The following is a 26,664-nucleotide window of genomic DNA, read 5'->3' on the forward strand; positions in this document are numbered from 1 at the left end:
TCAGCAGGGGATCAAATACTTTTTTCCCCTCACTGTATGTGTATATATATATATATATATATATATACACACACACACACATATACATACACTGCTCAAAAAAAATTAAGGGAACACATAATCATCACAGTATAACACCAAATCAATTAAACTTCAGGGATATCAATCTGTCCAGTTAGGAAGCCTAAGTGATTGTGAATCAATGTCTCCTGTTTTGGTGCAAATTAAAGTGACAACAGGTGCACTGGAGAGGCAACAGCAAGACAACCCAGAAAAAGGGAATGGTTTTGCAGGTGGTGGCCACAGTCAATTGCTCTCTCCTTATCCTTCCTGACTGATTCTTCTCCAGTTTTGCATTTTGATATTGTCCTTGTCACTACTGGTAGCATGAGGCGGTACCTGAAGCCCAATCAGGTAGCACAGGTAGTCCAGCTGCTCCAGGATGGCACATCCATATGTGCTGTCGCAATAAGGTTTGCTGTGTCTCCCAGTACAGTCTCAAGAGCATGGAGGAGATACCAAGAGAAGGGCTGTTACATGAGGAGAAATGGACAGGGTCAAGCCAGCAGCAGGAGCGGTATCTGCTCCTTTGTGCGAGGAGGAACAGGAGGAGCCATGCCAGAGTCCTACAAAATGACCTCCAAACTGTGCAGCTCGATTGGCATTTGCCAGAGAACACCAGAATTGTCAGGTCCACCATTGGCGCCCCGTTCTCTTCACAGATGAGAGCAGGTTCACACTGAGCACATGTGACAGACGTGAAAGAGTCTGGAGACACCGTGGTGAATGTTATGCTGCCTGCAACATCATCCAGCATGACCGGTTTGGCGGTGGGTCAGTGATGGTCTGGGGAGGCATATCCTTGGAGGGTCTCACAGACCTCAACGTGCTAGCTAATGGTACCCTGACTGCTGTTGAAATCCTCAGACCCATCGTCAGACCTTACGCTGGTGCAGTGGGCCCTGGGTTCCTCCTGGCACAGGACAATGCCTGGCCTCATGTGGCCAGAGTGTGTAGGCAGTTCCTGGATGATGATGGCATTGATTCCATTGACTGGCCCTCACGTTCCCCAGACCTGAATCCAATTGAGAACCTTTGGGACATTATGTATCGGTGCGTCTGCTGCCGCCAAGTAGCGCCACAGACTGTCCAGGAGCTCACTGATGCCAGGATCCAGGTCTGGGAGGAGATCCCCCAGGACACCATCTGCCGTCTCATCAGGAGCATGCCCAGACGTTTTCACGAGTGCATACTGGCACTTGGGGGCCATACACACTACTGAGTCAAATTATGAGTTGCCGTGATGAAATTCACGCAAGTTGGAGCAGCCTGTGATTTCAATTGTTTACTTTGATTTTCAGTGGGAGTTTGAATCCAGCCCTCAATGAGTTGGTGATTTTGGTTTCCATTGACCGTTGTTGCATAATTTTATTTTGGTAAGATGCAACACTTTCATTTTAAATACATCGCTATTATGATTTTCTTTACAAATAATACTGAAACCTGTAAAACAAACAAAACATCCTGAAACACTGATCATTCTGCATACCCTTAATATACACATTAGACTGAAAACATAATTAAATCATGTTCCATTTTCTTCTGGATAAAACACCTGGAGAATCTATCAGAGACTCACTACAGAATACCAGGCAGTAGAATAGAGCACAACAGACATGCAAAGCAAAAACACCTCAGTTTTAATGTTAACCTTTTCTTTGTGTCGAGTTTTACACAACTCAGATTAGACCAGTGGGAAGCTCCTTTGTAGCTGCTAGTTGTGAAAGCACTGTACTGTACCTCAGATTAATAACAAAACAGAAAAGCCCATGGGATCCTTGGCATTTTCCTATTAAAATTTTACAAGAGAGGATTATCAAATGGGATTTCTCTTCCTCTCCTCCACATTAAAGAACTATACAATGAATCTGAAAGAAATCGCTTTTATTCAAGAAAATGTTTTTTGATGTGACTGAGGCAGTGAGGGGACAACAAAATGGAACCATACACCAATATAAAAATAGTACTGTACAAACAGTGCATATACCTTTTAATGAGAAACAATACAAACAAAAAAGTTTACATGTGAAGGCATGATCATTTATTAAAATTCTAGCATCCCACAAATGATATCAGAGGAATGATGGTGGTGACTTTTTGAGGTGGTATTCAACTAAATATGAAATCATATCTATGTGATCTTTCATGTAACTTTTCCCCATGGAAACACAAACAGGTCACCTCACTAAGACTTTATAAGTTTAAAATTAAATATTAATAAAACTGTGTGTGAGTCTCAGTATTCTCCATGGACGTAAAGATGTTGATGGTCAAATTGTTCATAATGGGCCCCAATTGACAGGTGGATTATTTATTCTGCACTTTTACAGAATGTGCAGGTAATCCTTTTCAGCCTCACACTGTGAAAATCAGAGCGTAGTGGATGCTTCTTTGAGGGAAGCTAAACGGGTGCATCTGCTATTCTTCACTATGAGAGCACAGTGGAAGCAAACTTGTTGAAAACCAAGGGAGGAGTTAAAACTCTTAGGTCTAATCTCACAGTGGGGCTGCATTTATCTAATCAGCTCCTTGTAACTAATAAAGAATACATTAGCAGTAATGATTTGCCTTAGAGCTAGGGTTGAATTTATTATGTGATTGTCATAATATTTTATGTAAAAATGCAGTGTGTGAAACATTTTAATTTAATTTACTCCCAATTTATTCATTTTCCACATGTTTTTATAGACAATATTCCTGTGAGGTCCAAAGTTTTAAAACAAAATCTATGATCTGTGAAAAGCAGGACAGATATACTTATATACAGAAAAACTAAAAAGTTGGTTCTGGGTATCCTTACATAAAAAAGGAAACAAAAACATCTACATCAAAAAGAAGCAAGAACCAAGTATTCCTTTTGTGAAAAATATTTTTTTCTTGCAGTGATCACTGGTACTTGTGTACCAACTTGAACTTAAAGGTGTTTTAAGTGGACACAAATTAATAGAGACGAAGGGTGACATTTTTTAGCATTACTCTTAAATGATCATTCTTTTCAGCAACAAACTGCCCCACATGTCAAAGGCAAATGAGTTCTTGACAACAGATGTTTAAGGTGAAAATGCATTCCTACACAATGTACATCACATTTATCCATCTACTATACCCTATTCTTGTGCATAGTCATTAGATACATGTACATGCGTATGTAACACAACAGCCTGTGTAAATAATAAAAAGATATTTAAATTTAAAAAAGTGATAGTTAACGAACTGCTTCTTTGTTCATTTTGCCTGGCTGATGGTAAAATGATTAAAATACTGTTTCTGTAGCTTTTTGGATATGGGTGTATCTGCTAGCCTGTTGGTGTAGTATTACTAAAACACACCACCGTCTTCGCTCGGCCTGCGGATTGCCTGCTTTACACTCAGCAGGAGTAAACAATAGAAGCTTTCACTAATGCTGGGGTCTTAAGGCCAGATTCACTTTATTTACTCCCTGCAGGAAGATTTCAATATAAATCTTATCTATGTGGGTCAATTGCTATAAGACCAAACAAATTACAAGACCTACCTCTCATTTGATGTGCAATAAATCCTCAAACTTGTTAAAAGATTGACATAGAAAATTAACAAATACAATGTTAGTTCATTATAGTTTTTTCCCCCTTTTGTAGTTTACAACACTCCAGACAAGAAGGGCCCATGAAGTTGTTAGTGTGTAACTACCAGGAAATTATGAGCAGCATGCCTGGTCTCCGGATGGTATAATGGCCTGGAGGGTCTCTCCGTTTGGGATTTTTTCAGTGACAGACCTTGCCCCCCTCCCCCAGACCACATGCTTCTCATTAGGGTGGGATCCTCCAGGTTCTGTGGGCAGTGCTGCTGGGGCACTAAAGCAAACAAACAGAAAATAATGGATTTATGAAATGAGAATGGGAAAAATTAGGAGGAAAACAACACTGAAATCAAATCAAATCAAATACAATACACATATATGGGATAAATCAACAGGCACCCAAATAAACACCAACAGGGATTAAAAAGTAAGCAATAAAAAAAAAGCTAAGGGTTTTGTGTGTTTAGTACATGATGTGTTGCGTGTCACGATGGTGTGATGATGTATCTATGGTTTCAAGTTAAGTAGAAACTCAAACAAACAGTTTAGATAGAGTTTTATTTTTTTTATATGTTGAATCTTTTGTCTTCTGCAATCTGGAAACAGCTCTTCACATTTTCTCCCACTCACAGCTTTCATTCAGAGATTGGTTCAGCAATTCCACTGTATTGTGGCAGATGTGCAAACAACAATGATAATTACATTTATTTTTTATACCGCTGAGTTTGTTCTGATCAGAACAGTTCCTGGTGGCAGCAGGTGAACAACTAGCAATGTATGAATAAAAGTATCAAAACTGTTGTCACTCTGTTGTTAAGACGCTGTGATGAAGTGTATATCATTGGGCTGGGGTCAATTCCATTTTCTTCTATTCCAGTTCCGTTTCGTTACCTATTATGTTAATAGTAAAAATAATTGTAATTGGAATTTGGAATGGGTCAGAAAAAGGGAACTGGAATTGGAATTGGAAAGTGGAACTAAACATAACCCTGGTACATCACATGGGATGACTACGGTGGAGTACCATGGGAGGTGAGAACAGGGATTAATTTATACCAGATTGCAGGTTTTTTTCAATAACTATCAAGTTAGAAGATAATTTAAGCACAAATACAAAAAAACATCATAAAATTGTAATTGTAAATAAATGGAGCCTGGATGCGACACTGCATTGCATCCTGCAACGATCCACATGCAAAAACCATGTTATTCTTATTATTTATTAAATCCCTGGGGGAGGATACATTATTCTGTGAAAAAAACAATAGTTATTTGTTTTCTTTCCCCAGGGGTATGATTAGTACCATTTTATATTACAGAACCTTGGTATTCTGATTTGTGTCATTATGAGTGACTGAGTCTCTGGGAGAAATGGAGGACAGTGGTGATTTATTTTAGAACCCAACAATGCGCCAACCCTGTATGCTTGGCTGGGAATGTGTTTAATTGTATTTGTGATTTTAAATACTTTTCTTGATTATATATTGTCAATAGTAAATTTGAATTCCTGAAAGTGTAACTTCTGAACAAAGTCATAATACACTACCACTACAGTTACAACCATTACAATAACAACATAACATATTAATTATAATACAAATAATTCATGCAGAAATAAGAAAAGGAAAAAATCAGAGCTGAAAGAGGGGGTGTGCATTCAAAAGGAAATACGGATGCAATCATTAATTGAAGCTTCAGCTACAGTCAGTATTTGCAATATGCACTCACACAGTCTGAAAGCAGACCATGTCTGTATCTGATGCAAATTAAAACCACACAAGTTCTCCTAATTTATGGTAAAGGCTGAGTTTCCCTGTTGAGCAACAATCCTTTAGAGCCTCCACGAAGACCCATTTCATTCAAATGGATTATTCAGCTTTAGAAGGGAATCACAGCCATCTATTATGCTTGCTGTGAAAATGTCCACAACAGATAAGCATGCAGCCTTTCTCACACACTCTTCTTCAGCTACTACAGACTGCAGCTATAAACAAAAACCAACAGCATCACAATGCGTAATACTTGTTGTATTGTTGTTAACATCCTATGTCAGTGAAGCACAAAACATCCTAAAAATTACAAAAAATCAAGATACCCATAGAATACACTGAACAGATTGAAATGAATGTAAAGTGGCATTTCTAGGCCGGGCGTCAATGAAAACAAATTCCACATATCTACTGCAGTATTGAAAATGTACAAAACAGAAAATAAGTACAGAACTAGTTTTTTATTCAACAGACCTTGTGGGGAGGCATTTTTCTCTACCACAATGCTGATTTAGTTACATGCAGAGACCTCTACCAACTAGCTACTTTCATGGGATAATTACTTAGTACTCACAAGTAGTTAAAGATACAGAATGCATTACATCAGATGACTGGGTGCAGAAATCACTAAAGAGATCGCAGACACATGTGTTATTCTAACAACCCCAGCTCAAAGGAACTAGATAACCTGTATTCTTGGATTACACTATCTAAAATAAAATTTGGTAGTCCAGGACTGGTACTAAATGAGGTAATCGAATGCAGCTGTATATACAATACACACTAGGATTATAGTTTTAATTAATAGTGATATGATTGGCCATGCAGCAATAGAGAGCAGTGAGCAGCATCAACACAAAACTGCCAACATGTTCAAACACAAAGTCTTGAAAGGAAAAACAGCTACTAATTAAATTATTTCACAGAGATATTCATTTACTATTGGGCTGGAGTGTCTTTATGTTCCAGACATCCAGGTTAAGAACACAGACAGAGCATAGTCAAAATGTCTTCTATTTATTTTAATATAACATTACACAGGTTAATACCCATGCAATTGAGTCTCATTTACTTTGAAATGCTACTATATCCTTTTAATAATAATAATAATAATATTATTATTATTATTATTATTATTATTATTAATAATAATTAAAAAAAACAGTTACACAATTGGCCAATTTGAGCTTTCATTCCAACACTGGATAAGTATTTATTTTTCTACCCTGAAGTTTAGTCCTTGAGCTGGGGGGCTTGATTATAAAGCATACTATATAAGAAAAGGTGCAGCAGCTAGCCAGTAAAGAGTAGGTGCTTTCCTTAAGTACCAGTGGCAACACTCGTCCCTGCAGGGAGGTGGATGGTAATAAAAGCTCAGGGTCTGTGTGGTTCTGCAGGCTGATTGCCTGGCATAGCTCTGAGGGCCCGAGGAGCCGGAGGTCGTTGTTCAGCAGATACATTAGCCATGCCACGCCGTGTCTCATTGAGGACACAGAAGGTTATACCACTAGTCCACCTTCTCAAGATTATGTAAAACATATGTTGCCACTGTTACTCACTCGGAAACAAATGGAACCAGCTGATTTCTCTGCAGCACATCTCTGTAACAACATCCCCAGTGTATTGATGGTGACACAGCCAACCCAACTGCACGCAGAGAGCTCAAGCTATTAAAAATACATCAAGGTACATGCATACATTATAGTTACACAGAGCATGATATGCAGTTTATAGTTTAAAAATGTAAATTCGTTAAGAAACAGGCCGATGAGAAGCGATTGCCCTTGCTATGAATCACAGGCGGACAGACAAATTAAAAAAAATCAGTTTGTTATGGTGTATGCATGCACTGAGATTAGTTTGGTGCTAAGACAGCAATAACCTTTGCTGCTCTAACTGGCTGATCGTGAAAACAAAAGCTGAGCTGCACAGCGAAAGCCTGGGTCCTGCAAGAAGGTTTCCCAACCCTGAAGAATGTTAAACGAATTCCCCTGTTAATCTGTTCAGTTTTATAATGTATTTCTTCTCAAAACAATTTGCTCAACACAGCGGAGAAAAAAGGCATTACTGTCACTCAATTATTTCGGTAAGTAACTTACAACCCACTTTTACTCTTAATTCTTAAATACCAATCTAAAAACACACACACACACAAAACAGGCAACATCTCTTAAGCCTGAGAGACCGAGGTGGTGTCTGTTATCATCTCCCCTAGACTTTCACAGAACATTTCCATTCTGTATGACAGTGCCACATGGGACAACCTCAGAAAAGGAAACCTTTTTCCAAATAGCTTCAGGCCTACAAATAGCTCTTTTCCGATTCCGGTAGCCTTTTGAGCAATATAATGGGAACTGTCAAGGCCACAGAAAGTACACAAGGTGGGTAGAGCAAGTAGATCCTCTTTATGTGCACTGGCGTTGCTGCACTTTAGTCCCATCCAAGTTAGCCGAGGGTCTGTGGCAGGCAGAGAAGTACCAACAAAAACACTTAGAGTAAGTTCTATTAACAAATAAATCAACTATAATTATGCTTTTTCTAGTAATAAAGGAGAATGGACTAGAAGTCCAATTTTACTGCTTACAGTACATCTTGATTCCCACTTCAGCCACCAACCTGACACTAGTTCCCAGCAGGCACAGGGCATCGCTGGGGCTTTTACGCTGCTGTCTTCGAGGATGGATCTGTGCGTGTCACTGGTAATCGCTGTACCTTCGCTTTAGGAACGATTAAACCCACAGATAAACCGCAGGGGTCTGACTCCACCCCTCCTCTCCATTGCTGAATTATTAAACACACAGAAGAGAAAGACGCTGTACTGCGTGGGGCTGTATGCCTTTGTGGCTCTGTCTCCCTGAGAAGGCACTTCAGAGTAGTTCAGCACCAAGCCGAAAAACAAGTTCAATTTTGCTGTTGTGAGGGTACCTTGTTTTTGTTTTGTTTTCAAATAATGTTTTGCAAAGATAAGCAAGCTTACAGTGCATCCGGAAAGTATTCATAGCACTTCACTTTTTCCACATTTTGTTAAGTTACAGTGTTATTCCAAAATGGATTAAATTCATTCTTTTCCTAAAAATTCAACAAACAATACCCCATAATGACAACACATGAACAAATGAAAGAAGTTTGTTTGAAATCTTTGCAAATTTATTAAAAATAAAAAACAAAAAAAGCACATGTACATAAGTATTCACAGCCTTTGCTCAATACTTTGTTGAAGCACCTTTGGCACCAATTACAGCCTCAAGTCTTTTTGAGTATGATGCTACAAGCTTGGCACACCTATTTTTGGGCAGTTTCTCCCATTCTTCTTTGCAGGACCTCTCAAGCTCCATCAGGTTGGATGGGGAGCGTCGGTGTACAGCCATTTTCAGATCTCTCCAGAGATGTTCAATTGGGTTCAAGTCTGGGCTCTGGCTGGGCCACTCAAGGACATTCACAGAGTTGTTCTGTAACCACTCCTTTGTTATCTTGGCTGTGTGCTTAGGGTCGTTGTCCTGTTGGAAGATGAACCTTCGCCCCAGTCTGAGGTCCAGAGCGCTCTGGAGCAGGTTTTCATCAAGGATGTCTCTGTACATTGCTGCATTCATCTTTCCCTCGATCCTGAATAGTCTTCCAGTTCGTGCTGCTGAAAAACATCCCCACAGCATGATGCTGCCACCACCATGCTTCACTGTAGGGATGGTATTGGCCAGGTGATGAGCAGTTCCTGTTTTCCTCCAGACATGACGCTTGCCATTCAGGCCAAAGAGTTAAATCTTTGTTTCATCAGACCAGAGAATTTTGTTTCTCATGGTCTGATAGTCCTCCAGGTGGGCTGTCATGTGCCTTTTACTGAGGAGTGGCTTCCGTCTGGCCACTCATACAGGCCTGATTGGTGGAGTGCTGCAGAGATGGTTGTTCTTCTGGAAGGTTCTCCTCTCTCCACAGAGACACGCTGGAGCTCTGTCAGAGTGACAATCGGGTTCTTGGTCACCTCCCTGACTAAGGCCCTTCTGCCCCGATCGCTTAGTTTGGCAGGGCGGCCAGCTCTAGGAAGAGTCCTGGTGGTTCCAAACTTCTTCCATTTACGGATGATGGAGACCACTGTGATCATTGGGACCTTCAATGCTGCAGAAATCTTTCTGTACACTTCCCCAGATCTGTGCCTCGATACAATCCTGTCTCGGAGGTCTACAGACAATTCCTTGGACTTCATGGTTTGGTTTGTGCTCTGACATGCACTGTTAACTGTGGGACCTTATATAGTAGGTGTGTGCCTTTCCAAATCATGTCCAATCAACTGAATTTACCACAGGTGGACTCCAATTAAGGATGATCAGTGGAAAAAGGATGCAACTGAGCTCAATTTTGAGTGTCATGGCAAAGGCTGTGAATACTTATGTACATGTGCTTTTTTTGTTTTTTTATTTTTTATAAATTTGCAAAAATTTCAAACAAACTTCTTTCACGTTGTCATTATGGGGTATTGTTGGTAGAATTTTGAGGAAAATTATGAATTTAATCAATTTTGGAATAAGGCTGTAACATAACAAAATGTGGAAAAAGTGAAGCGCTGTGAATACTTTCCGGATGCACTGTATATCGTAACTTACTGTGTAGCTTATTTATGGTCTATGCAACTGTGTTTAAGGATTGATACACAAGTTTTCTTGTTTTTTGGCTTTGTTTTATGATTATACTCACGTTTAATGATGCTTTGGTCACTCCACAGACCACCTCTGTCGTCTGCTGCAAGTGGTACATTCAATTACACCTTGATGTGTGCGAGTAGCGATTGTTTCCAATACATTTCTATATAAAATACTACTGGAGTAAGGCTGGATAACACAAACCAAACACGACCGCTAACACGTGGTCGGTAGTGCACATGCGCGAAACTACTGCACTGGAAGTAGCGTACCAAGGACAAAGTCAATGATGTTTTATGGCAAAAATCGCAGAAGAATCCGTAGATTTCAAACGTAAAAGCTCTAAAACGTGAGATAATATGCACAAGCCACACGGAACAGTTCTACAGAATCTGTACTGGCCCGCAGCGATCTGCACTAGGCATTGGCTAGCGGGCTAGTGTTAAGATTGACCCCCGATAGGCCTAGTCACTCTTCTGCATTTAACCGATTTCTCAAAATTTCTGTGTCAAGGCACAAAGCAGTGTGTGTTACAGCTGTTTAATTTAAAATGTGTTGCAAATTCATTGGTTAATTAAAACAATATTGAATGTTCCCTGGTTTATATTTCAAAGACCCCAACTTTGTCTCAGATTTGTTTTAAAGAAGTGAATGAATAGTACTCAGAATTACCATTACAGCTTGACTAAAGACACAGTAACTATATAATTTGGCTGCATTAAATCATGCCTAGACAAAGTGCCCCATTTTATTACAGTGAGTGTAGAAGTGGTTCATTTCTGACAGATTACCTGCTTGTAGTGCTGTCCCAACTATTGGCTATGACATGGGTTAAGAAGAAGAGAAGTTAAAACCTTCTGAAAACATGAAGGTGCTTTCATTAGTATATAACACATCTTTAAAGCAGATACACAGCCCCAACAGTAGTAATTTTTGTTAATGGCGGATCATCTAATCTAAGCACTTAAACCCAGGTGAGAGGATTAATACAATACAAATATAAAGTACTGGCTCCAGTACATATCAGATCTTTAAAGCTCATAACAAAATGAAATGGAATTATAATTCAATTATATGGAATACATAGAATGGAATTATAAATCAGAAGCGGTTTGTTTCTTATTTACTGTAAACCCATGCTAGTCTTGTTCCATATGTGAGACAAAGAGAATATCATGTCAATGAAAGCTATAAAATGCATATATAAAATAAAATCAAAGGTATTGGTTCAGAGTCTGGTAGAAAAAATACAAAAATAAATATTTCTCTTCTGTCCCTTTTTATTGTTGTTCTTCCTTCGTATTCCTAACTGTGCTGTTACTCAGTGTCTGGAACTTGTGTTTGAGTGTGTGTATGCGTTTACCCAAGGCGAAACAAAAATAAGAAAGAGTAACCCTTTGGTCTCTATTGCCTCAGATTTGTAGCAATAGATAGTGTCGAATGTAAGAAAGCTATAGTGCCCACAAATAATAATAATAACTTATAACAATAAAGCTCATTGTGTCAAAGGATCACTATTGACATGCTGGCGTGAGGAATGTGAACTGATGTAGCACAACACACTGTAACCCCGGCATGCTTCTCAGCCCTCAGATTTCAGCCTGCCAGTTCTGGACTTGAATTTCTGTCTCTCTCCCCAGCTTTCTCTCTCACTTGGTCTCAGTGGAACCAAAAGAGCACAGCCTTGCAATCAACTGCTAATACAGCTGTCATCACTTCTGAGGACCTACGAGCAGCGGGTGAGGAGCAGAGGAACCACGAGAGAGAGTGAGAAGGAGGGAGGGATGCCACACCGCCGGCTGCACGGCATGGTGTTATGTCCCTTATGGTAATACTGGGACAAAATTATTATTCAAAATCAAATTAAACGTATTGACAAATGTCAGACTAAGGAAGCCGTGATAAAGACAAATCCCTTGTGTAGAAACATAAGCACTTCCATGAATGTAAGGAGAAACTCACCTAGTGAAGGCTGGCAGAGCAAACCATTTGAACAGTTTCCTGTAGTAAAAACTCTGCCACACAGGATAACAAATACAGGCCGTTTCAATTCACAGCTCAAGTCGGTGCAGGCTTTGATATGAGCTTATTAGTTACACCTAAGCTAACAGCCACTGGGATGTACGTAATTAAGCCGCGGTGCGTCTAATTAAGATCACAGTAAATCCTCACATATCTGTTAATCTGCTTAACCCTATTACTCTAAAAAATATCCTTCCAAGAGATTATTACATTTGTCACTTAGTGCCATTTGGATTTTCCTTGGCCTCACTTCGATGCTTGCTCTGTAAATAAGGCATGCCTGTACATTCTCCTAGCGGGAGCTTTAAGTAAATGAGGAGTCATGTTCTAAACTGGGCAATTCAAATACACGCTTACAACAATGTAGGCATTTCTCATTAAAGACATTTGTGATAAACCACAGTTTACTCAAAACTGCCCACTACGGCAAATCAGACCACAAATACTTTTACATTTCAATTTGATTATGAGCCGACAAAGATGGAGGCAGCTCATCCACAGACACCTGAGGACTGTACTGTTCCATTAACCTGGAGAGAGGGGAGGGGATCTACAATTCCACCACTGCAGGTATCTTGTATTTGCAACCTCCACCTTCTTTCTTTCATTTAATAACTGCATGGCAAATTCTTCATGTTTGGTGGATAATTTGCCTTATTCACAATTATTGGACATCAGAATCTGGTTATATTTGGTTAAGGGGTTTATCTGCTGCCCGATTGCAGCAGATTATTTACACCCAATAACTAGAGGATGCATAGCTAAAGTCAAAGTCAAAAAGGATTCAAAGTTCAGCCATGGCTGGGTCTGCTTAGCCTCCTGGCTGCTTAGGACCCCTGACTAATGTGCTCCACTGTGACATGTGGGAGCGCTAGCCCAGTGTGCATCCATAGACAAAAACGGGAAGGTTGCTGCCTGTGGGACACAAGCTGGCAGGCTGTGTTTTTGGCTCACCTTGCACATCCCACAAATGTGCTAGTTCAGCAAGGCATCCCATTGGGGACACTAGCTTCATCCATGGCCTTTCCCACACATTGGGCAGCTGCTGGGAGAAGTCTGTTGGCCTATGGAAATGGAGCAAGAGTGTCCTCTGTGAGCCTCTGCCCATCACTGTGATTACAAACCCCTGTGTGACGAAGGTCCGATTATAAGAACAATGGCAGTACTTTATCAAGGCCCACTGCTTGAGATGCTTTAAGGAGAAAATGTTGCCTTGCTGGGGGGGAGGAAAAAAAACAAAAGAAAATATTAAAAACCTAACACAGCTGTGAGTCTGAAGAGCGTAAATCCATCTTATGAGAACAGACATTTATTTTTTAACCCATTTGGTATCTGAAGGATAACTGGATAATTTAAATAGGTTGTATGGAGGAATTAAGAAATGGACGACATTCTGATCAATTACAATTCAGGTGCCAGAATTTGTAATAACCACATTTTATAAAGATCACAAAATGGAGAAGCCTCAGAAATCAGCATCCTTTAAAAGACTCACATCAATGACAAATGTTTTGTTTTGTCATCCCTGGAAATTGGAAACATCTTTATATTTCATGGTAGTACTACATCCTGTGCTTTTTTGTTAAATGTAGCTATCAGATGAGGACCCAATGCACAGCAGAGAAGATCACACTTTGGAAAACACAAAAATGAAGAGAGGATTTGTCATGCACCGAACGATGACAAAGGCCTGCAGCCTGGTTAGTGCAGCCTGCTAATAAAGATAAACACAACTGGCGATGGGTTTGACTGCAAGCCCCTGGGATCTCTTCAGGTAAAACAGTATTTTTGTGCATACACCACTGTGACAAATAGGCTGTTCTGCTTTGACACACATGTGCAGTCACATAACTGTTCAAAACAACAACAAAAAAAACACTGGAGAACCAAAGCATGTGGAACAACTATGCTTTAAGGGTGAATGAAAACCACAGGCCTTCCCCCTTTAAGATGAGGGGTTCGGAGCACAGAGATGAGCTCACTGTTTCACACAGCCGCAATCAGCAGTGAGGCACACAGATGGGATTTGAATGAGGTGGTGATCCACAGTGCAGGATTACAGGCAGTTTATGCTGGGAGTCCGTCTGTCGAATCAGATTTTTACATTAGCCTGTAAAGCTATGGCAGCTGATACAATGGTGGGGGGTGGGGGGTGGTTGTGATGGTAGTTTTATTAACTGCCAACCGCAGACAACCAAGATCGAACCATTAGACAAATCAGTCAGGGGTGGGGTGGTGGGGGACTGCAGTGGTGGAATTGTAGATCCCCTCCCCTCTCTCCAGGTTAAAGGAACAGTACGGCCCTCAGGTGTCTGTGGATGAGCTGCCTCCATCTTTGTGGGCTCATAATGCAGGTGAAGATTAAATCACCAGAGAGATGGCACATGTCTTTTTACAGAATAAGAGAGCGGAAAACAGCACAGCAAATGCATCATTTGTGCACTCATTTAAGCATTATCTCCCCATACTGCCTGTCTATCAACTGTAGAGAGTGCACAACCATTAAGATTAAAAAAATTACTTTTATATTCGTAGTATGTTATCATATTAAATGTGTATTACGCAAACTGAAAACATCTTTAAAATCACAGCTCTGAAGCCTTTATTAACAGGTCAGTATAAATCCAGCTTGAATAAACAAAACCATTATAATTCAGTGGATACAATCAAGGCAATATTGTATTTGATCAATGCTGAAATAATCATGAGTAATAACTGATATTAGACACATGACTGGAGTATAAAGCACTGCTTGTCTGTGAGCAGAATGGCTCCTTCACACGGGGGTTCACTATCCCTCCACAGGAGCACGGTTGAACGGAAGTGCCCTGAATCCTGTGCCAGCACTGACCTACTTCTTGTGGAGGACCCTACAGTGTGCGCGCTCTGGATGCCTATAATTCAGTTTCATGCCCCACTACAGTAGTCACTTTATTCCAGTACTGTGCTTTAATCCATGCCAGGAGCAATCTCTGTTTCCATCCCCATCCAGTTTGGAGGCTGGCCCAATGATTCTTGCTCCTGGTGCACAGCTATACATTTTGTGCATTTTCATCCAGGCCATGTTTTTCTTTTATTACATTTTCTTTTGGTTTAGTGTGCAATATTAAATTAATTCATATTTTCTCTAGAAAGCAATAGGACCTGCACAATTTATGCAAGTATGCATAGATACAAGAAGCATAGGATCTAAAGTAATCTTTAAGTGTAGCATCCAACCACAGTAAGGAAAGCAGTGTCCTCAACGTGTTAACTTCCCAGGGTCTGATGACATTCACATGCAGCTGAATCAGCACTGGTGTCCTATAGGAATATAGCATTCCTACACTAAATTTAAAAAAGCCACAACTGGTAGGGAGGCAGAACTAAGTGTTTGGAAAGCCAAGAGAAAAACTGTTTCAGAGTGGTCACTTCACAGCCATCCAAACGGGGATGAAAACACCTGAATAATTTCACAAGGACCTCTAACCCTGTGCCAGCTCTACTTGTCCATCGTGAGTACCCTTTCAGTCCCTTGTTTTCATGTTAAGGCCTCTTTTAATTTGGTTTCCTGTTTGCAGTGTCAGGGCTGACCTAGTTTAAAGTATGAGCCATGCTGTGAAAGTCAGCCTCCTAGCTAACAAGACCCCCCACACACAAACACTCCACAAAAACAAAACAAAATAATAACTTGCCCCTTCACCTTCTCCTGGAGAAGAGTGTGGCAGCAGAGTGCTGCCATTGGTTTAGACTGCAGGTGAAGCTGGGAGGCCTGTGAAAAGCGGCCAGTCTGAATGATACTGGCAGCACTAACACACTGACCTTAATTCACCCTACACGGCTCTTTAAGCACTTTCACTAGACGTGCATCTCTGTACATGCAACCCTCCATGCTGCAGGCACATCTCAATTTGCCGGGCCAGGGCTCGGTCAGCTCCTCAAAAGGGAAAGGGCTTTAACACCAGAGGCGAGGGCAGTCTGCGCAGCTGCAGAGGGACGCTCGCATGCAGGATGTGAGAGCCCAGCTGTGCCACACCAAGGGATCCAACGCTTCACTGCACTGGGCATATCACAGAAAACCTCCGAGCATAAATATCTTTAAAATTACATCCTTATTTTTAATTATGTGTCCTATGCCCGCTTTGTTGCTTTGTAATAATTTCCAGAGATGTGAGTGTAACGGCTCAAGTGTCACCGTGTGCTGGCCTTAATATATAATGCTGTTCATTTCCAAAAGTTTTGGATTTCAAGGTTTGTTTGAAATCAAATATACACTATGATAAATCATGATTTTCTGAGCTTTCAATGTAATTGAAAGAGCTGCTGTACACTTCACATAAAGATTGTTAAAAAGCCTCCAAAGGAAAACTCAATATAGTGCTCAATATGCATACATGCATGAATACATACACACACAGACACATACACACACATATATATGAATGCCTGAGAATCAGTTTCGTCATCACATTTATGTTTTCTCTGGGTTTGTAGTCATTATTCCTAAGGAGTGCTGTCAATTTTGTTGCAAGATTTTAAAGTTACACTTTTATTTTTATATATATATATATATATATATATATATATATATATATATATATATATATATATATATATATATATATATATATATATATATATATATATATATATATTTGACTGCTTCTCCTTCTTTGTATTTTTAAACTGGACATGCACAAGTTTCACCAAAAAGGATGGCAACCAGACACTGCATTATAACTGGTTTTGGTACAGAAATAATCTCTCGCTAACTGTACGTTTCAACAAAAACAATTTGTTCCACTTCAGCACATTCCAATAGAATCACCACATGGAGGATCTGTGCATTTCTGAAATCATAACAAACAAACAAACAAACAGAATTGTAGAACAAACTACACTACCGAATTGGATCCAATGAGGTAAGCATAATGTTTAGGAAGGTTTCTAAAAATAAAAGTGTAATCAGTCACAATAAGTGTAAAAATAGCTTCCTCAATGCTTTAAAAAGAAAACATTCACTCAGATGTATGCACCGACACACAGTAAGCAATGCTCCAGTCAGCATGTTATTTGTTCAGTTATGTAATTCCATATAACAACAACAAACGCTTGATTACCAAATACAATAATAGACAGCCACATGACATGGGGCACAGATCAACCATGGATAAGGGTGTCTGCCAAGAAATAAAAAATAATAATAATCAGGAAATACAGCTCTGATAGCTATTGTAGCAGGCATATCACAGGACCACACCTGACTGGAGACACATGCTATAACTAAGCTGAAGATGGAAATAGGAGTGATAGGAGGTCAGGGGCAGAGCCATCAGGAGCAGGAGTGGGGTTTTCTGTAGGCAAGGCACCCCTAAAGCAGCTCCTTCGTCCACCTGAGACCCACTTTGAAAACGAGTGCAACCACCGCCTAATGGGATGTACACAGAGCTATAGAGCTCGTCACCACTTAGACAATGCAGGGTTACATTACTTTTCCATGATCATTTTCCATGACTAAATTATTTATTCATTTATACCAAAAATTCTGGAAAGTTGGAAATGTACACAGAAAATAATGAGGATATTGATAAATACAATAGGAAAGAATCACATAATCAACTCCTCCCCTTACAGCCACTTTAATAAAACAAGCTACCATCAACTAATAGAGTACACAAATTAAACCTAGTACTATCTGATCGATATACACTGATCACCCATAACATTATGACCACTGAGAGATAAACTGAATAACACTGATAATCGTGTTATCATGGCACCTGTCAGTGGGTGGGATATATTAGGCAGCAAGTGAGTAAGTAAGTGTGTTAGAAGCAAGAAAAATGGGCAAGCGTAAGGATCTGAGAGACTTTGACAAGGGCCAAATTGTGATGGCTAGACGACTGGGTCAGAACATCTCCAAAACTGCAGCTCTTGTGGGGTGTTCCCAGTCTGCAGTGGTCAGTACCTATCAAAAGTGGTCCAAGGAAGGAAAAGCGGTGAACCGGCGACAAGGTCATGGGCGGCCAAGGCTCATTGATTCACGTGGGGAGTGAAGGTTGGCCCATGTGGTCCAATCCAACAGACGAGCTACTGTAGCTCAAACTGATGAAAAAGTGAATGCTGGTTCTGATAGAAAGGTGTCAGAACAAACAGTGCATCACTGTTTGTTGCGTATGGGGCTGCGTAGCCGCAGACCAGTCAGGGTGCCCATGCTGACCCCTGTCCACTGCCGAAAGCACCTACAATGGGCACGTGAGCATCAGAACTGGACCACAGAGCAATGGAAGAAGGTGGCCTGGTCTGATGAATCACGAGTTCAAAGTGTTGACTTGGCCTCCAAATTCCCCCAATCTCAATCCAATCGAGCATCTGTGGGATGTGCTGGACAAACAAGTCCGATCCATGGAGGCCCCACCTCGCAACTTACAGGACTTAAAGGATCTGCTGCTAACGTCTTGGTGCCAGATACCACAGCACACCTTCAGAGGTCTAGTGGAGTCCATGCCTCGACCCGTCAGGGCTGTTCTGGCAGCAAAAGGGGGACCTACACAATATTAGGCAGGTGGTCATAATGTTATGGCTGATCGGTGTATGTAGTATAAATGTTAATTACAAAATTAACAAGCTGTATTTTAATGATTTTAGGAGTGATTCGGAATTGCCTTGAATATAAACTACTATAAATCAGATATATAAACATTCAAACATTACAATATACAAATGGTCAGTTTAGTAGGGGCCTACAGTAATCCTTTCCTGTACGCTGCCAAATAAGTATTTTAGACGTCTGCTGTGTTTTAAACTTGAAAGATTCATTTTTTTATTAAAAAAAAAAAAAAACCATGATTTCACCAATACATTAGAAGATTTTTGTGTTTGAGGAGTTTGGATTTTACTGATTCATACCCATTTTATACATACTCAATTTTATTTTCAGTTTCTTATCTAATTTTTTTTATGAAACACTACTTCACAAGCTTGTTTGATATTACAACATTATCTTGTCAGCACTCACATCAAAGCTGTTCTGCAGTGTACAACTCACACAGATGCCTGCTGGAGGTGATGCGTTTAATATTGTGTGCTATGATTGGCTCACATACGGAGGTTGGTAAGCATTGTGGCATTGAGGACAGTGCTGACAGAATAAAGCAGCATGTTAAAAGCAAACGGCACAAGAAACTCAGCAAAAGTGAGGTTTGGGATAAACAGTGTATACTGGTGACTACTGTAGAACTTGTTTGTGGTTTTGAAATAATATTTAACTTGCTGAATAGAACAATATGCATTGGTATTATTTACTTGATTTTAAATAAATATGCACATCATACATTTGGCTACTTAATTTAAATGCAAAACAGACACTTCACTAAGTTTGAACATTTAATGTAGGCAGGGGTTCTCAACACTGGTCCTGGCGAGCCCCTGTGTCTGCTGTTTTTTGTTCTAACAGAGCGCTCACTTGTTTAATTGAAACCTTAAATGGAATTATCAACCAACACATAAGAGCTGAAAATAACAGGAAATGTCAAATTAATCAATTTGTTCAATTACAGATTTGCTTAAATAACTGAGAGCTGAGAGCGAACATTAGATGAGACAGTGGTTTGTCAGGACCTGGGTTGAGAAATACTGGTGTAGGCTATAGTAAAACCTTTCTTTTCATCTTAATAAACCCGATAATTTTTTTGCACCGATCTTCACCCGGTTTTAGTGTTTTTGTTTTGTTTTTTTCCGTGTTTGACAATGAGAAAACAACAATTAAAACAGCATTTCAACTTTATTTCACAAAAACATTAGGATTTACAAGAGATCTTCATCAGGATCCATATCCTGATGAAGATCTTGTGTAAATCGAAACGTTTTTGATAAAAACCTGTGAAGCATGGGTTACATAACTACTTTTAATTTGTGCATTGCAGCTGTGGTAAGTAAGTGGGTATTTCTTTCTTTTTACTTTATATGGATTTTGTTGTACCCTTCACCTACTAAGTAAGCTGGATGTGTGCATTATTAACTTTTACTATTAACTTTATTTCACATAAAAGGGCGATCATCATTCTGGCAGATCCTGACCAATTTAGTCGTGTACACAGATTTACACAATTCTGCTCAGACTCTACACATATACTGTGAATTTACTGGCTAAATGGTCAGATTCTCTTCAGAATTACATACAACTGTAGTACAAGAATGCAACAAATTGTCTTGAGAATCTGTGTAGAATGCCGAAAGTCTGCAAGAACGCACCAAGCTTCTGTGTGTTGCTATATGGTTTTAGGAGTTGTGCTTATTGTATATGCGCTTCACACAGACTCTCCCAAGACTTGGAAATCCGTGTGTACACAATATGTGGCACAGACCACTGTGTGCCATGACGTTCATAATAACCACATGTATTACAGAGAACACACTAAAAGGAAAATTTAAACAGGATTTAGTAATTTATTCTGCATCATGAACCATGAGTGTACATTATATCCCATGTATGTTGTAAATGGGTTTGACTGTGTATATGTTTTGCTATTTCTCATGACTTAAAATATTCCGGTAATTTCCCGTGACTTTCCTTGAAAAAAAAAAAAAATCCCCCCCATGACTTTTCCAGGAAGGGCATCCCAACTGCACTCACTCGCACTCTCCTCAGGATCTGTAGTATGCATAGCCCAGCTACACCATCACTGCAATGTTTCAATCAGCGATGGAATGAAGAAGCAACGCAACACTGTCAAGAATATGGCAAATACAATGCGTAAAAGAACTTTCTAAATTACTTTTCTTTTCCTCCTTGAGAACAAATTCCAAAATTATATTAAAATGGAGCAGATGGATTCAAATATTGTTTTAATTTGAGATTTTCAACAGTTTAATTCTCTTAGTTTGGACAGCTGATGCCAAGTGCTGAAGGTTTAACAACACCAACCAAACTTGCAGTACTGTGGTTCTCTGTGACCTTGATTGGTGATCACTGTTTTGCAGTATGTGGCAAAGGTGATTAATCTCATAGACAATCCAGAAAAGAGACATTCATTGAAAATGACCATCCTTAGCATTTGCTCCACAGTAAGGAGCACAAGCATAGACCGGGAATTGTGTTGGTATTGCACAGTGCTGTAAAAACACATAAGAGGACAATACACTTGGATACATCGACGAAGGCATTGGACTAACAACCGGCAAGATAAACCAATTAAATCATCTACTGTTTGTCATATAGGCCTATATATTTAGTAATGTCCTCACAATCTTTCTTCCAGTGAAAACATAAAATAAGACATGGAAAAAGGACACTTACTATTCAGTGAAGCAAAAGCTTTACAATTCCCTGTGTCTGATTTTAAAATGGCACAAGCTGTTTAACTGGAGTCTTTCCACACACACTGATAAAGCACATCCAAGTGAGAATACAGTAGAGCTCTAGTTTTTTCAATTCCCTAGACCATACCCTCAATTCTGAGAGGATTTCCACATGGTATTTTCCTGGCTCACGGATAAATGTTAAGCTTGTCAAAAGAGAACACCCTGCTAATCTTAGAATAGTCAAAATAATTAATTCTAGAAGGTTTTCATGTGAATTGATTTATATATTTAAAAAAATAGCCATAAAAAAGGCATGATGACATATTAATGGTGACTGAAGACACAAAAAACAGGGCTTCTCATTAGAATTATTTTTATTATTATTATGTCAATTATCGTTTATTTCATGCAGAAGGTACAGTAGCATTCTTGCAAATCAGGTGGGACTGAAAAGTCAGCCTACCTCTTATTTGAATTTTAGTGTGGGCTGACAAAGAACCTATTCCACAATTTTGAGTTTAATGAATTAAAGATACCATCTTTATAGTGTAAACAAACTTCCATCAAAATCAGGCCTTTCCTTTATTTCCAGTCCTGTCACTCATCTACTTAAGTGTTATGACAAAACTGTCAAGGATGAATACCACAGGCTTGTCACCACACATTCAGCATTCTGTGGATTCACTGTCCGACCAGCATATTTTATAAAAGCACTTACTTTCACTGTGGTCAAAGCAAATCCAGTGGATCTAAAAAACATTCATACATATCTCAAATTGCTCAAAAAGAACAATATGTATATGATGATGCCTTTAAGGAAAATGGCTCAATTCTGAATGTATACGTTTAAAGTGTTTAATATATTAACATATTACATTAATTAACAGTCTTGGACAAAATTAATATCACTTTCTACTGTACACACACTATCAGCATTGCACTGGCTTTGGGCAAAAACATTTCAGGAGTGAGTGCCTAATTAGACCATTAGTCCACACCAGAGCTGGGGTCAACCAATATCAAAAGCCACTATGCTACACTGGCTGTATTGAAAGGGAGAACAATGCTGTCTAGAGATGATACTCCTGCATCTTTTACAGGCATTCAAAACATGTGAACTGCAGGTTTAAGACATCACATTATCTATACATTAAAATGTGGTTTAGTTTATAAACACTATTTTTTTAAATTTGTATTATAGTTTAGCATTTTCCAAACATTGACATTCAGTTTCTCTTTGGTATTTTTCCTCCATTTAATTATGAAACCTCTTTAAGGGATGGGCATAATAAGGAGAGGAATTGGTGAGAATGGTGGTTGGTACTGCGCAGTGCACACCATACCGGCCAGTTTCATTTTCCTGAAACAGTTCAGTCTCTGCCTGCTGTCCCTCCGTGAAAGCAGGCCCGAGTTGTAGTAAAGGGTTATTATTATTATTAAGCCTGCCAAAGGCAGCATATGTGCATATCTGAAGAGCTTAAGTAGGGCTGACAGGGAGCGTTTTTCTCCAATTGCCTGCCAGTGCTGTGGGCGCTCACGTGCTGAACCTGCCAAGACCGCTTCATCACGGCAGGGATTTAATTGCCTCCACTTTCTCCTCTCTGTAGAGAAATCAAGGGCAAAGAACAGAAGATGCCCACCTACCCAGCCCCAGGCCCCGAGCACTCTCACACCCTTGCACCAGTCACTTGAACATTATGGGTATGATTCGTAGACTGGGTTGACCGCTCTTATTCTACATGACAGGCATCTGGCTTCACTGTATTTTGAAATAACCTACTATAGCACTAGAAACCTATATGGAATTACATGGTGTGGCACAGCTGTTAAAGTGTTGTTCATCATAAAGGTTAGGCTCATGCACTGCTGAAACATGTAAACTGGCCTTAAATCTTGCCATGGAGCATTAGAGAAACTAATACCAGGAAACTGGGACATTTTGCGATTCTGTCTTACATTATGTAAACCAGAAACAATTGTTTCACTATTACATTGCTTCCAGATATAGTAAAGCAACAACATTTTATTCTTTCAAGAAAACTAACACCTACCTTGAATTGTCAATGAAAGGAACACAAGGGAACTCCAATCCTAATTCATCTGTTAGAAATATTAGATCTGAATAAAGTAAACACTTGGCTAGGTTGCCTCTGGTTTAAATTTCAAAATGTGCAGAAAGCAAGAAATATGGAATATTGCAAAATATTCCAATTGCAGCATACATTTTGTTATAAGTGTATGGATGGCGGAGATCCATGCTATTAACTACAGCATAATTACTGTAGTTGGAGGGCCAGAAAATGCAGCAATAACTAGAGGAAACTGAAGCTGGATAATTTAACATGGAGACCGGTATCCAGGAGGAGAGCAGGCTCTCTCTATAAGACAGGTGTCATCTAAAGGAAAGGTGGTTATTGTGATTAATGATGGAGTGTCTGGATACACAAAGCTGTATATTTATTTTAACAAATAGCAAAATATACTGCATCAAAAATGTCTGGTGTCAAGATGGACTGGATACAATACTCTCCATCATTAGTTTAATATTACACATAGGCCACCTCAGCATCAGCTTGGCCAAAAGAACAAAAGATCTGAACCCACTGTGACACAAACACAGAGCAGATGAATTCAAGTTGAAGAGTTCATCAGACTGACCAAGGCCACAGCTTCCTGTGTGCTGCTCTATGTTCCATGTGCTCCGCAACATTATGCAGCACCATCTGGTTCAAATTGAGAAATCAAACAAGAGTAAGGAAGCCTCTTGGCCTTAGAAATCCTGATCCTTCAAAAAAGGCCCCCCTTCAGTCTGTCATTACAATAACTAATCAGGTAGATACACAAAGACACAGCAGATGGATACAAGGATGTGTTTAAAATGTGGTTAACTCCCACCCAATAAAACATTTTACACAAGAATGAGCTGTTACAAGTATGGGGTCATTATACTGACCACTCAAATATTGTAACAAGTATGAGGTCATGATACCGACCATTCTATTAATACTGTATCTTTCAACATGCCCACAGGCTACAGGTCTCTTGTGGATCCAAAACTGTACTTGGGCTGGGCATCTACTATATTTATGGTTCTGTATTTCATTTGACATTTCCAAAAATATACTGACTTTTGTATGCATTTAAAGCCGCTGTCAGTTTGGATACATGCATGGCAGAGCAACTGCACTAACAGATTATGGCTTTCCAATGGTTATCACATGTTTTCTCAAAAAAAAAACCCGTCCAAGCTGAGCTTCATTTTCCACTGGGTACTCGTGAATCCTTGCAGCACAGATCAGTAACTTGGAGATTGTAAGGGCGCTTGAATTTAATTATCTCTGAAAACAGACAGTTGAGTCAACAGCAGTGCAATGAAGAACCCATGAATTCCTTAAGGGTAATCTCTGCCAGAAAAGTCTAGATTGTAGTTTGCTTTGTTACAGCAACAGAAGAAAAACACAGAACATGTTTTTATAAGTGAGTGCAGAGCATGCACATGTCCTTTTTCATATTCTATGATCAGGTTTAGATTGTTACTTCCTAATATTTCAACAATATCTGAGACACCTGATTGGAAATGTAGGAGTTTATCTAGCAGCATATCCTTCATTATTACCCAGCAATCTGAATAGCAGTTTCATACACAGTACTAAACCCCCTGCTGAGGATCAAAAGCCCTCCTACATTTTTCTAAATTGAAAGAAAATGCCAATATCCAGATAATTTGTTTTTAAAGCCTTTCAAGCAGCTGCATTTAAAAGCAACGAGTATATTAATCCTTGGTACTGGTGCGTTCTGCTGTAGCATTCTGCCTTGACAATGCGAAGAGGTATTTTTCTGTTCTTTTTGTTTTTGAAGCAATAAGCTTTCTAGCATTCATCCACAAATGATGAAACAGGCAGCACTGTATAATAAATGAAATGCCTGGTAAATCCCAGCTCTTACATCCCTCTTATGCAGACAGAGAAAGCCCTGAGGCATCCTCCAGCATTCCTCCATCACATCACACAGGTGCAATCACAGCTTCACATCTCTGTTCAGCAAAGGGGGGTGGTGATGCACTAGAAGTTGTGTATATGTGTGCCTGTGTGTGCGCATGTACAAAAACTGCCACAGTATTTTATTACCTCCAGGGCCAAAAGCCTGCAGTCTGCGAGAAGTATTAGCAGATGCAGTCGCAATCAGCAGCCATTAGCATGTAATTCACACTTTGACAGAGCGGGAAGGAAGCATGGAGAGGGAGAGGGAGAAATGCACCTCTTGGGAAAATAGGTCTGTTTACACATGCAAATGCAGCATGGTGGGGGAGGGCTGCAGCTTGTGTACCTGGGGACCCCAGTGTGGCGGCTAATGGAAACCAGCCTGTGGAGTTGATGGTCCTCTCTCGCCTGCGAGACCTACAACCTCAGACACCTGCTGTAAACAAGGAGCTCGGCAATAAAAAGACCCACCGCAGACCAGACCTATGCAACGCACCGGGGGAGGGAATCACAGTCTATTTAGCAGAAATAAATCACATATAACACACTTATTAACCTCTTCACAATGACAACAACATGCATTTACTTCTAGGTCCCCTTTACTCGATTCCTAATAATTGATCAATTCTGCCCCTTTACATTACAGGTTATGTTAGTTCTAATAAGATGCACTTATTTTCCTACATTTCTGTAAGGTATTCTGCTTATTATTACTCTAGCAGTTGCAGACAATAGTATGCATTTGTTTATTTGGAATAGAAAGTCTCTCATATCCAAGAACAAACCAATGGACATGGGGGGTACGGCGTAAGCCAAACATTTGATGTATAACTATTGGTCAGTTGTCTGCTGTCCCTTGCACAAGTTGAAGAATGTCCTTCACTCTACCTGCATCTGAGATCCATGAACACTTGCCTTTGTCAATCCCTGTAGATTTGGGATTAACTCAGAAGGCAATAGGGTCTACGTCTATACAACCTCACATGGATGGGAACATGCTGCTTCATCCCGAGATGTTCACTGAGGGCTCAAGGATAAGTACTGCAAGACCTGGTCACTCTGCATCTTGTAGGATGCGTGACTATGGACATAAGATATCCAAGGTCAAAGGACAGACAAAAATCCTGAGCATTAAATTAGGGTAGTAATTGAAATACATTCATGGTTTGAGAAGTTGAAATGGTCTTGATTAAAGATCTCATTTAGATAATTGAAGTTTTGAGGTGGATTAAGATATGAACCATGTATTGATCTCCCACATACACATCTCATATTATACAATGTCTGCATTGGACTACAGGTTAATCCAGACCACGTCCTTATCATGAGTGATAAAGTTCTGGGAGGCATTATAACATTAG

General features: G+C 39.8%; 1 protein-coding gene across 2 annotated transcripts in view; it reads right to left on the bottom strand.

Annotated features, from left to right (window-relative positions):
• Positions 1 to 26,664, bottom strand: part of LOC136749894 (XK-related protein 6) — a 123,864-nt gene that overhangs the window by 80,016 nt on the left and 17,184 nt on the right. The window contains exons 2-4 of one of the 2 annotated variants that reach the window (XM_066704530.1): positions 17,903 to 17,953; positions 14,341 to 14,368; positions 2,437 to 2,449 (exon numbers count right to left, since the gene is read on the bottom strand). The exons of the other annotated variant lie outside the window; for it this stretch is intronic. Coding sequence (XP_066560627.1) covers positions 2,437 to 2,449; positions 14,341 to 14,368; positions 17,903 to 17,953 — 92 coding nt within the window. The remainder of the gene's footprint in view (positions 1 to 2,436; positions 2,450 to 14,340; positions 14,369 to 17,902; positions 17,954 to 26,664) is intronic. 2 annotated transcript variants of the gene reach the window in all.

The sequence above is a fragment of the Amia ocellicauda genome, chromosome 1, assembly GCF_036373705.1.
Source record: "Amia ocellicauda isolate fAmiCal2 chromosome 1, fAmiCal2.hap1, whole genome shotgun sequence".
Classification (NCBI taxonomy): domain Eukaryota; kingdom Metazoa; phylum Chordata; class Actinopteri; order Amiiformes; family Amiidae; genus Amia; species Amia ocellicauda.